The 12,855-nt window shown below is 36.2% G+C and overlaps 1 protein-coding gene across 1 annotated transcript in view; it reads left to right on the top strand.

The window, feature by feature from the left end:
* PRKD3 (protein kinase D3) overlaps nt 1-12,855 on the top strand; it is a 77,387-nt gene that overhangs the window by 61,164 nt on the left and 3,368 nt on the right. The window contains exons 13-18 of the mRNA XM_082852124.1: nt 1,780-1,852; nt 2,903-3,009; nt 7,486-7,647; nt 7,884-7,982; nt 10,260-10,527; nt 12,595-12,680. Of these exons, the coding sequence (XP_082708250.1) occupies nt 1,780-1,852; nt 2,903-3,009; nt 7,486-7,647; nt 7,884-7,982; nt 10,260-10,527; nt 12,595-12,680 (795 nt within the window). The remainder of the gene's footprint in view (nt 1-1,779; nt 1,853-2,902; nt 3,010-7,485; nt 7,648-7,883; nt 7,983-10,259; nt 10,528-12,594; nt 12,681-12,855) is intronic.

The following is a 12,855-nucleotide window of genomic DNA, read 5'->3' as shown; positions in this document are numbered from 1 at the left end:
CAGCAGGCTGGATTTGGCCCACAAGCCATAGTATGCCAACCCCTGGATTAGAAAGAAAATAGCCTAGAAAAAGAAGTCAGAAGATTGTTCATTAGCTATATATAAATTTCTCTCATAAAATCTCTTATTCTTTAACTGGGGCATCTAGCTGTTATTGCTCTATAACATGTAAATGTTGTTGGATTTTCTAAGATTGCAGTGAAGACTGATATCCAGTAGTGCTATGAGAGATAGAGGGTTTCAGTGAGATTTAATCCGTGTCTCTCTTGTCCTAGGGGTAGGTAGAATAGGTACCAGATTATTGGGGAGAGAAAGACGTTTTCTCATTTCAGTTTTACAGATAAGAAGACCAGTCCCAGAGAATTCAGCTTACTTACGATTACCTAATTTAAACAGAAATTAGGATTTGTGGAATTACTTTTTTTCTTTTTTTGCGGTACGCGGGCCTCTCACTATTGTGGCCTCTCCCGTTGCGGAGCACAGGCTCCGGACGCACAGGCTCAGCGGCCATGGCTCACGGGCCCAGCCGCTCCGTGGCCTGTGGGATCTTCCCGGACCGGGGCACGAACCTGTGTCCCCAGCATCGGCAGGCGGACTCTCAACCACTGCACCACCAGGGAAGCCCAGAATTACTGATTTTTATATGCCAGGCACTGGATTTGACACTTTGTATATATTCTCATTTAATTCACTTAAAAATCCAGTGAGATAGATGTTATTATATCCACTTTACCAATGAGGGAATGAGGCCTAGGAGACTTGGTTTATCCAGTCACGTGACTGCCGTGAGACCCACACTGTCTGGGAATGTAACACCGAACGAGACAGGTGTAGTCCCTGGCTTCATGGAGACTGTAGCACATACCCAAACAAAAGACAGACCTTGACTGAAGACCTGTGGGGAGCGTTGCCAAGCGCCTTCCAGGAGCTCTCTGACAGCGACAACCACTAGCGAAGAAAAAGGATGGAAGGGAGGGGCGGAAGGGAGGAGATAGAGGAGTGGATTTGAGCTACACATACTCTTTTCATCAGTCTTTAAAATTAGCCTGATCTCAATAATATGAACCTTTGAGTTTTTCTTTCAAATCAAAGATAGCAAATCTCTTTAATGGTAAAGTAGGTAAAACTTTGTTCTTAATTTTTTATGTTAATTTACTTTTTATAGATCACTACTTAAATAAATAAATAAATATATATATATTTTGGCTGCTTTGGTTCTTCGTTGCTGTGTGCCGCTTTCTCTAGTTGCGACGAGCAGGGACTGTTCGTTGCAGTGCGCAGGCTTCTCGTTGCGGCTCTTGTTGCAGAGCACAGGCTCTAGGCACACGGGCTTCAGTAGTTGTGGCTCGTGGGCTCAGTAGTTTTGGCTTGCAGGCTCTAGAGTGCAGGGTCAGTAGTTGTGGCTCACGGGCTTAGCTGCTCTGCGGCATGTGAGATCTTCCTGGTCCAGGGCTTGAACCTGTGTCCCCTGCATTGGCAGGCGGATTCTCAACCACTGCGCCACCAGGGAAGCCCAATAAATATATTTTTTAATTCAAAGCATTTTTCTCCCAAGGGTCTTCTTACAGAATACATTATAGTTGTGCATTGAGTCATTGTATTAAAGTTGGGCTTTTTTAGGACATAGAAAGCCTGCCTATATTTCATAAAATATTTTGTGAAAATTAGTTCTGTCAATCATAAAAACTAAAATGTATTTAAATATTTGAATGAAAAGAGTCTGAGATGTTGACATTATTTCATAGAGGTAATAACACTGCTTACTTTTTCCCTAAATAGGACATCAGTACCGTTTACCAGATCTTTGCAGATGAGGTGCTTGGTTCAGGCCAATTTGGTATCGTCTATGGAGGTAAGCAACTACAGCCTTTTCCATATTGTAGATAACATAGAAAAATTATGAAATTTAAAAACATCTACCAGCTGTTAACATCTTGTCACAGTTTCGTCAAGTGGTGTTTTTCTCAAAGGTTAACCTACATACATTTAGCTAAGCCCTTTTCACTATAACTGAGTATTAATTCCTTAATTTAAACTAAGAACTTTAAAAAGTAACAGAATAAGAAAATTCACAATAGTCTTTATCTTTTCTTGTAGATTACACATAAAGATGTTTGGGAAAAATAAATGGTTTGAAGTTTATGTTGGACTATGAAAGTTTGTTTATTGAAGTATATGCCCCACTGGTTTTCTCACACAAATGGCACCGTTTGTCTACTATTGGCATGAATGGTATCAGGTCTGAAGACATGGAATCTTATCCAGCTCTGTGACTTCCACTGGCAAAGTCATTTAACCTCACTGTGCCTCAGTATCTTCATCAGTTTAATGGAGCTAATAAAACCTGACCTGCATAGTTCACAGGATTTTTAATATTCATTAAACCTAATATATATAAAAGTACTTTATAAGCTATGAAACAAGGTATAAAAGGAAAGTAATGTTAAACCCTTTCATTCCTTGCTGAGACTAGTTGGCCTTTCTGCCTGAAGGCTGTATAGTTAAGTCACTCTGTGCTGATCCAGTAAACCTAGAATAAAATTAATGAATTGGTACGATGTTTCTATCTTGACAGAATTTTTAAAGACTAAGTCACATATTTAACTATCATTTCTTTAATAAAGTGGATTATTTTTCAGCAAACAGGTTCATTCAAATTTCCTGCTGTTTCAAATAATGAAACAGCCTTTATTAGGGGCAATTACTATAAGGGAAAATATAATTTATTTCTTAAAATTAAAGGTTAGTGATGGAGAAAGAACAAAATGAGCTGAAAAAAAGAAATACAAAAATACATACATATGAATTGCAGTTTGTGGATAACTTCCTGATAAAGCTTTTGTATTGTATGTGGGATGTCAATTTGTGTCTTCTTTCTTTTCTGTACTTTTTTTAAAAATAGGAAAACACAGAAAGACTGGAAGGGATGTGGCTATTAAAGTAATTGATAAGATGAGATTCCCCACAAAACAGGAGAGTCAGCTCCGTAATGAAGTGGCTATTTTACAGGTAAAAAAATCCCCCAAAAGTTGCTTTGTATTGGTTTTAATTTTTGATTTATGAGCTTTTAAATCCAAGTCTAGTTAGTGTGCTGATAAGATTTTGGTTTTTGTTTTCTTTGTTCTCATTTTTCTTCGTTCTCATTTTATGACCTTTTGGCTCAGTGAGAGGCTGGTGAGCATCTGAATTAACTCCCTAAGTTTTTTTTTTTTTTAAAGGCAACATTAGGTTACAATAATCTAGGAGTTACAAGGACTGCCATTATGGTAGTAGTTTGTTTAGAACACATTTTCCTAAGGAAAATCTTAAACTAAAAAAACTCAAATTTCATTCTTAATTCATCACTCCATGAGCTCAAAATACTTTGATACTTCTACCACCACGTTTCATTATAATAGTTTAGTCCATTAAGGTATATTTTTAAAGATATATTGGCAATGACTTAAATCCCATAAAATAAATTACTGTGTATTTTTATTTAGCATTTTTATCTCTTTTGGACGTCATCTAGAAGAGTAAAATTTAGCTTTATTTTTCTGAATATCATATAATTAATTTATAATATGCAAATATTTATTAATTCATTGTGTAGCTTTTGCATAGTATTTAAGAAATCATGATGATATAATAGTTAATGCTGTGAGAGCCCCATTTGCTTGTGGGTGAAGTTCAAGAAGACACAGCCTATTGAACTTGTGCTTCTTTGGAGAAGAAGGTAAGAAACTTATAAACATGTAATTAAGTTTACATTTATTACATTATTGGTCACTCTTAGTAACATTTGCCTCACTTTTTTTCAGAGGAGTGATAATCAAAAGATTGTGGTCTACAAGCTACCTGTGGTCACTTCAAGGCTGCCTCCTCCTATAAAGCTACCTTTAAAATAGGATATTAACAGCATTCAGACTCTGCATTAGGGTTTGAATATACTGTTAGAGATCTTTTTTCATATCTAATTTTGGACTCTTTCTCAATATCCAATCAGTATGCAAAAAAATAAATATTAAGGATTTATTCATAAGGATTGATTTTTCCTTGTCATTTTAAAAAATTTTTATTGAAGTATAGTTGATTTACAATGTTGTGTTAATTTCTGCTCTACAGCAAAGTGACTCAGTTATGCATATATATATTCTTCATATTCTTTTCCATTATCACAGGATATTGAATATAGTTCCCTATGCTATACAATAGGACCTTGTTTTTTATCCATTATATATATATTAGTTTGCACCTGCTAATCCCAAGCTCCCAATCCATCCTTCCCCCACCCGCCCTCCACCTTGGCAACCACAAGTCTGTTCTCTATGTCTGTGAGTCTGTTTCTATTTCGTAGATACGTTCATTTGTGTCGTATTTTAGATTCCACGTAAAAATTCTCCTTGTTACTTTGATCACATCACAAACACAGCTCTGTACTAAATACTGAAGCTTTTTTCCCACATGTTAGCAACTGCAAATCTTAATAACTGAATTTAGGAATTTCCAGATAATACACAATGTAAACACTTTATTATTATAGCCCTCTGGTTATTTTCAGAATGAAAATATTTCAGAATTAAATAATTGTCGCCTGTGGGATTTTTCACTTTCATTTTACAGGGCTATAGTAATGTCAAATGTCCTTTTGCTGTTGCCTGAAGAGGGTAGTAGAGTAGTGGGAGAAAAGGTGAAGCACTCTCATGGCTCCCTATGTAAAGGGGAAAACGTTCTCAGAAACTTAAGAGCAAAATTTCTAGTTTGACTGTTGTAGTATAAATTCAGTATTTTCCCCTTCTCTTCTTGGAAATCACCCAAAAGCTACAAGAAAAATGATAAACAGAAAAGCATACTCTGTCTTTAACAAAAATAGAAAAGAGTTCAGCCCTACAAAATAGGTGGAAGTTTTTCCAAAAACAGTGGAAATGGACCAGGCAAATGCAGGAAGACGCACCACAATAAAAACTGGTTTTGCTGGCTCTTTCTGAGCTCTACAGTCGTGACAGCCTCTGTCTAGTTCCTCTCAAATAGAAGAAAGCCAAGGGAGTCATGATCTAATAAGATTTAATTCAAGAGAAAACACATGAAGTGAATTGAAGTAGGGCACTCTTAACGGTGGAAGAGTGCAAATCACACTAAACCAAATGGCATCAACAACATCTATAAAGGAAAACTAGAGACCATACAGGGAGCACATTAGTAGTCCATGACAGATGAAATAGACAAAGGAACATAGGAGGCCTAAACAGTATAAGGTAGATCTCACCAGTTTATGTTGAACACTGTACCCTAAAAACAAATAAGTACCCTATTAATTCAAAAAAACAGTAGAATAAACAGTACTTTTTGGTCTTAATGCACTAAAGCTAGGAATAAATTATAAAATCAGAAAACAAAAACTCCCACCACCTGAAAAAAATTTTTTTTTGAGTCTTAATTCTTGAATCAGAGAGCAAAATCAAGATTGGAGTATTTAGAAAATAATTGTGGAAATACTGTATATCAGAGCTTTTGGACTACTGCTTACAGAAATCTTGGTAACCTCAAATATTTAATCAAGAAAAAATGAACATAAATAAATTAAGAGTCTAACTCAAGAAGTTGAAGGATGAACAGTCAACCTGAGGAAAACAGAAGGAATTAACAAAGATAAAAAAGGAAATTAATAAATTTAGTATAATAAATCCAAAAGTTGATTATTGGGCGGGGGCGGGGAGTGGATAACAATAAAATAAGTGTCCAACCGAATCAATATAAGAAGATATAACAACATTTTGGAGAGACGATCACAAATACTGAAAAAATTTTAGGGAATCTTTTTTTTTTTTTTTTTTTTTAACAACCCTACCTGACTTACCGGGCTTAGGGAATCTTAAGATACTATCTTGTGTAACTCTGTTAGATAAACTTGAAAACCTGGAGAAAATGATTCTCTATGAAAGTATAATTTACCAAAACAGACTCTAGAGGAAATAGGACATTTAAACAAATAGAAGAAGTGGTTAAAAGAATTTATGTTACAGCATACTTCTATTTTTGTGTGTGCATGCATGTGTTTCCAAGGATGGTGGGGGGGAAAAAGAAACTTAAGAGGTAGTCAGCTGCAACATAGGGGACAGCCAACCACACTTCCAACTCTAAATCAGTCAGAGTTATGATGTTCTGAATCTTCTGCTTACTGCCATTATCATGCCCCACCACTGTGGGGTATTTCACTTTCATGTATCTACTATAAGATTGTGTCACTTTTTATTTTGCTACCTGGAACACCATGTCATTAACTTGTTTTAAGCTGATTAGTAAACAGTATTTATCTTGCATTTGCTATTCACTTTCTAAACATTTTTAAAACACCAACCATGATTCAGAAGTTGAGCTAAAAGTGACTAAGACACAGTCTCTGCTCTCAGAGAACTTACTAGGCTACAGAGTAAGACACATATACACGTAATACAGTACCAGGGGATAAGCAGTGCTGCATAGAGTGCAGTGGCAACTACTGCAGTAGTCTGGAAGAGAGGTAACGTGAGCTAAACTGGAGGCATTACAGTGGGAATTGAGAAATGATGGTGTATTCAAAACACATTTTAGAGATGGAGCCCAACTTCACATAGGCCGAAAAAAAGTTTGCCCTCTTGGCATACTTAGATACCCATAGTAAGGAAAAAAAGCATAAGAAAAATATGTTTCTGTTAATAAGTACTAAAAAGTTTAATCACTTGGGCCAATATTTAAGACTGAATAAGAATGAAACCAGACTACTGAAGATATTAAAATCCACACAGAGGAATTTAGATTTATGTCCAGAAATAAAGAACCATTGAATGTTTTTTGTGTATGGCTGACTTCTCAAATTGCTTTTGAAGAAGTTTTGTTTTTTTAATATCAGTTAAGATAGATTGCTTTTTTATTAGCAGATACAGTATCACATTCAGCTTTGTATTTCTCCAACCCTGTTAACCTAGTAGTGCTTAAGAAAAAGGGGTGATGGTAGTAAAGACATGCTGAGCCTAAAAGAGGGAAGACCAAATCAAGGTATAATACAACGAGATCAAGACTTAGATAAATAACTACCTTAAAGACAAAACCACCAGTTTGAGCTAAGACCCTCACAAACAGCCCCAAAGAACCAAAGCTCTGTGTAATTGGCTAAACTTTGATTGGCAGTTGGTACCTATTCATGGACAGCATAAAATTAGAGTACTATCAGAAGATTAAAAAGATGAGAAGGAAGGAAAAGAAGTAGTAATGGACAAGGGCATTTATATTGGAAAAACTGGGAAGATATTCTTTCCCTTCAGTGCATCCACTCTCCAGTACAGAACTTGGAAAATCAAATTCTGTGATCCTTTTTATTTTGTTTGCTTTTATTTATTTTTCTAAGCTATTTTTTGCTTTCTGTGCCGTTATTCCATACAATTAATTGCAGCACATTGTTAGATATTAATATTTGCACAGTAAAACTTTTACTCAAGTTGGTCACATAAATATCCTGCAACTCTTCAGAATTTGCACCATCCTGGGATTGTAAACCTGGAATGTATGTTTGAAACCCCAGAACGAGTTTTTGTAGTAATGGAAAAGCTGCATGGAGATATGTTGGAGATGATTCTATCCAGTGAGAAAAGTCGACTACCAGAACGAATAACTAAATTCATGGTCACACAGGTATTTTAACTTTTTTTGAAACTAGAAAATAATAAAAACTACAAGAAATGGTAGTGCTTTTACATATTGTAACATTGTGGGAATTGTTAACTTTGAAGAACAGAATAACACTTTTAGTTAAATCTTGATGAACTGTAGTGGACTTTTAAAATTATTATACCACTCAAGGGGTCCAGTTGGTGTTTAGCTGTGATTTTTCCAGAAATAGAAAAAAATTCTGTTTTCTTCAATAACAGATACTTGTTGCATTAAGGAATCTACATTTTAAGAATATTGTGCACTGTGATTTAAAGCCAGAAAATGTGCTACTCGCATCAGCAGAGCCATTTCCTCAGGTGAGATATTCTCCAGAACCTTTTTAAAGTACGGTTTTAAGTATCTGACAACATTATGAAGTACCCACGTAATGAAAGGCAGTGCTGTAGGTTCAGTACATAACCATCTTACAGAAAAAAAGTTTCTACCTTATAACTGCCATTGAGGATGTATACCTGAGTAGTCTGAATTCAGATTTTACTAATTGTATTATTTTCATGAAGACTTTTTAGACCAGTTCTCAAAGGAATAATTTTTTTGCACTTTTTGCACAATCCACCCCTGCCTGTGGGTTGGGAATGAAGTAGGGAGAGTCAGCCTTGGTTGGTGCTTGGTGCTCAGGACAAATTCCCCATGAAATGAAACAAACTGAGGGATGACCCTGAAATGAGAAGACTCGATTTTGGTTGAGGCAGGCAGCCAACACTTCTTCCTCTTTAGAGTACTATATTTCAAACATTTTCAGCAAAACCTATGGAAGAATGACATTTCCCATCACCGCCAGTGCTCACATACGTATTACGATATGTATGTGTGTGTCTCTCCTGCGTGTGATGCATTCATTTTTTTACTTGGCTAAATTTCATTTCATTAAAAAGTGTTGATCTTGATCCAAATTTATTTCATAACCTAAAAATAGTTATTAACCCAAAGTCTGAAACATTTGTCCTGAGGAATATATATTGTTGGTACCTATGAATATTTCTCATGATTGTCATCAGCTAGAATCTGTTGCCAAATTATTGTTTATGTACATTTAAAACACAATTAGACAAGTGGCTAGAATAAGGACAACAGATGACTATTTCACTTGGTAAATACAACTCAGATTCTCTTTCAAGAAAAAGATGTATTTAGAAAAATTATTCAACTTTTTTACTTTTAAGGAAGTAACCATATTCCTTTTGTAATGCCTATGTGAATAAAAATAATCCTCTATCTTTGTGAGGTCAAAAAGGTTCCATAAGCATTGGTGCAATATTTTAAAGAATTATTATTTCATGTATTATTTCATTTGATCTTCAAGAGAGTATGGACAAAGGATGTACACCCCTACAGATAAGGCTAAAACTCCAGCTTTCTGACCTCCATTAGGAACAAAGGGAAAATAATGTCACTTACTTGATACTCTTCTTTTTGGTCAAGTGCTAGCCATGGCCCCTCTTCTTTATTCAGTTGCCAAAATGCCAAGTCATCTTTATCAAAATGCTAACTGAAATATGGCATTTAATGAAAAAAGTTATTTCTTCACGGTCAATAATCCTCTTCTTCAAATATTCAGAGGAAGTAGTTGAATTCAATAATGACACAGAACAAATATCATAAAAACATGTATGAAGGTCCGTCTTTGCTTTCCACTCACTGTTTGTACCACTGGTTTGTAGAGGCCTCTCAATTTATCTTGAAGTTTTTAGTGAAGACATTTTGTGAATCAAGGCATTGCCCCTGGACAGTACTTGGCATTTGCTTGTTCGCATGGATGTATCATTAATCACCAAAATTTGAACCTCGTAGAAGATGGGCAGCAAGATAAGTATTCTGAGCTCTGCCAATCTTATTACATTTCCAGAACTCTCTTCCCAAAGGGGCATGGTAGTGACTGCAGCTACCCCCAGATATAACTTATTTCAAATCTGAACATCTAACTAGCAATATTTTGTTCCATAGTCATAGAAAACACTTTCAAACAATCTCTAATATGACTCTTCTACTGGCCACATTAATACTTATCTTTAATACACCTCAATTTCATTTACTTGCCAATATATAGTATCCTTGGGAAGAGAGATTCTAGGATTAAGCAAAATAAAGGGTAAGTTTTTAAATATCACAACTTATTTTTCATTCAGCAAACATTTGAGTACCTCTATCCAGGCACTGTGAGGCCACTGAGCATTTAAAAGTGAAACATATAATTCCCGCTTACAGGTAATAGAAAGTGATCTCCTAAAAGCCAAATGATAAAAGATCAGCACCCTCCATTTCATCAAAAACGCTGAGCACTTATAACACCAGTCTGGTATTTGGCATTCTGGAAGCTAGAATTCAAAAGTGGTTTTTTGAAATGAGCATTAGCAAAGCTCTTCATACTGTTAGTAATGGATCACAGGGTTATAAATGTATCTAAATATTGGGAAAAGGGTATTTTACAATTTCCTTATCTATAATCTTGACATTCATAATACAGTTGGCAAATGTGTTGAAATGATACAGTATCATATTTAGGGACAGGTATGTATATATAGATTGATACATATATCAATAATATAAAATTAACATCATCCTTTAATTTCCAGGTGAAGCTGTGTGACTTTGGTTTTGCCCGCATCATTGGTGAAAAGTCGTTCAGGAGATCTGTGGTAGGAACTCCTGCATACTTGGCCCCTGAAGTTCTCAGGAGCAAAGGCTACAATCGTTCTCTAGATATGTGGTCAGTGGGAGTTATTGTCTATGTGAGCCTCAGCGGCACGTTTCCTTTTAATGAAGATGAAGATATAAACGACCAAATCCAAAATGCTGCATTTATGTACCCACCAAATCCATGGAGAGAAATTTCTGGTGAAGGTAAAAAAAAAATGTTTTAGGTCTGTGCCTTTTAGTCAAAATCTTTGTGATCCCAAATCACCCTGTCTCTTCTGACTTCTCTTTTTAATATTTCCCATTCACCTTCCAAATTCAACTGTTCACCAATTTTTTGAGCACACTTCCTTTCACATTATCTTTTCTTTATCTTCCTTATAGTTCGCAGGCAGGGCACTAATCCAGGCCCCAGCTGCCTCATTTTGAACTACTCAAATAGCTTAACTGTCCTTCTCAGTCACCACTGCCAAATCCTTCTTCAGGAAACACTACTTTCATCTTACGCTGCTCCCGGACATTAATCTCAGCCTCCCTCTAACCAGGCTACACCTGTAGGTCTCTGTGATATGGCCCAAGTTTGCCTTCTAGCTTCATCCACCATTACTGCCCTACGCAAGGTACTTAAAACTATTCGCTGCATTTTGCTTAGGTCTTTTCCCTGCCTACCCGTTTCTCCTCCTTGCTGTTGAAATCCTTCCAGTTCTTCAGAGATCCCTTAACTTGTGGCTCATCTGAGAAGTCTTCCCTGAACCCCTCCTCCAAACTGTGTAAGATCTACTTAGGCTACTAGTTGGGCGTATCTTTTCACGACCACTTATCTTCAGAACTAGATTCTGATCTCCTTGAATGGAGACCTGTAACTTAGGTTCTTTATATATCACTTAAAACACTATTTAACATTCCCATAGCATTTGATAGAACCAGTACTGGGGAACATCCCCACCTGAACTTAGCTAACCCTTGGAACAGGGGGGTCTTTTTTTTGTTTTCCCAAAAGTGCCTAATCATAGGGATATAGCCCATTAAACTGGGAAAAGTTTGAGGAACAACATATAAGTAGTAGGCTTACTTGGTAATGAACAGAGCTAACTAAAGAAGTACATATGAGGGTTTGGGGATGTTGCCAAAGTCATCTTAGAGCTCCTTGGACAGTGTGGTCTGCAGACCTCTTAAATCAGAATCACTTGGTGAATTTATTAAAGAGAAGACCCCACTTGGCTCTATCCCAGAGATTCAGACTCACCAGCTGGATTGATGCCCAGGAATAAATACACTGAATACATTTTAATAAATACACTGAATGATTCTGATGCACATAGTGGACCGCCATTTAAGGAACAATGGATAAAAGTCTGAAGTATTTAGAATACAGAGAAGTTAATAATTAAAATACTTATGGGAAAAAAATGATTAGGGCAAAAACAAAAATATGGAAAATCGTTGCTAGTTTGGTGGTATTTAGAACTAGAAATAGTGTAGTATAAGTCATTCATTTGGCTCATCCCTGGATCCATGTCTTAGTAACAACTGTATTGTTACATAGGGATGTTGTCAGTGTATAGTTACCTGGTTGCTTTGGTTTTGCAGTTGGCCCATTTCTCCAAATAATTAGATAAGATATGTATGCCAAGGTCTCTCCACATACACCAAAATACCATGAACTTGTTTGCTAAAACTTGTTAAGTATGAACTTTTGGTAATAAGTTATCACCTCACTGTAACCATATAGAAGCAAGGCAATGGCTTCGGCTACTTTTCCAGGCCAAGCCCGAGACTAGAGAAGAACATGGCATCATTGGGGCGGGAAAAAAGAAACCAAAAAAATCAGCCTATAATAAGAGTCTGTCTTATTCATCTTAAAAAATAATAGTTAATACTCAGCATTTATATGCTGAGCACCATTCTAAGCCCTTTATGTGTATTAAATTTATTTCATCTTCTCAACAACCTCATTTTACAGTTGACCGAGGCACAGTATACTTTAGTAACTCACCCTATGTCACACGTAGTAACAACGCCAGCTCAAGCAGGCTGGCTCCAGTCTGTACTTTTAACCTGTACTCTATACTGTTTCCTTAATAAACCAGATACACTGTGAATTCAGTAAATATTTATGGATCACCAGCATGTTAGCTTAAAGGCCATGTCCTTGAGAAGCAAAAATCCTCAACCTTATATTTCTATGGATTGAACTGCTTTCCAGGCAGAGTCACAGGTTTGAGATGCTCCATACGCTCAAATTCATGTATCTAATTTTGTCTTTTCCCTTAGCAATTGATTTGATAAACAACCTACTTCAAGTGAAGATGAGAAAACGTTACAGTGTGGACAAATCTCTTAGTCATCCCTGGCTGCAGGTAAAAAAAAAAAAGTATCTCTCTTCGCAAAAAAAAAAAAATGTACCTCTCTTCGGCGATTCTCATTTGAGCAGTTCATGGTGATTGTCTTAATGAAACCACTCTTAAAAGCAATAGATTCTACATGTCTTAGGGCCTTATAGTATTCATTTTACCTTTCTGTAAGGTGAGGATG

The sequence above is a fragment of the Leucopleurus acutus genome (genome assembly GCF_964270905.1).
Source record: "Leucopleurus acutus genome assembly, chromosome: 12".
NCBI lineage: Eukaryota > Metazoa > Chordata > Mammalia > Artiodactyla > Delphinidae > Leucopleurus > Leucopleurus acutus.
Note: the sequence above shows the minus strand (reverse complement) of the source record. Positions and strands in the feature narration are given on the sequence as shown.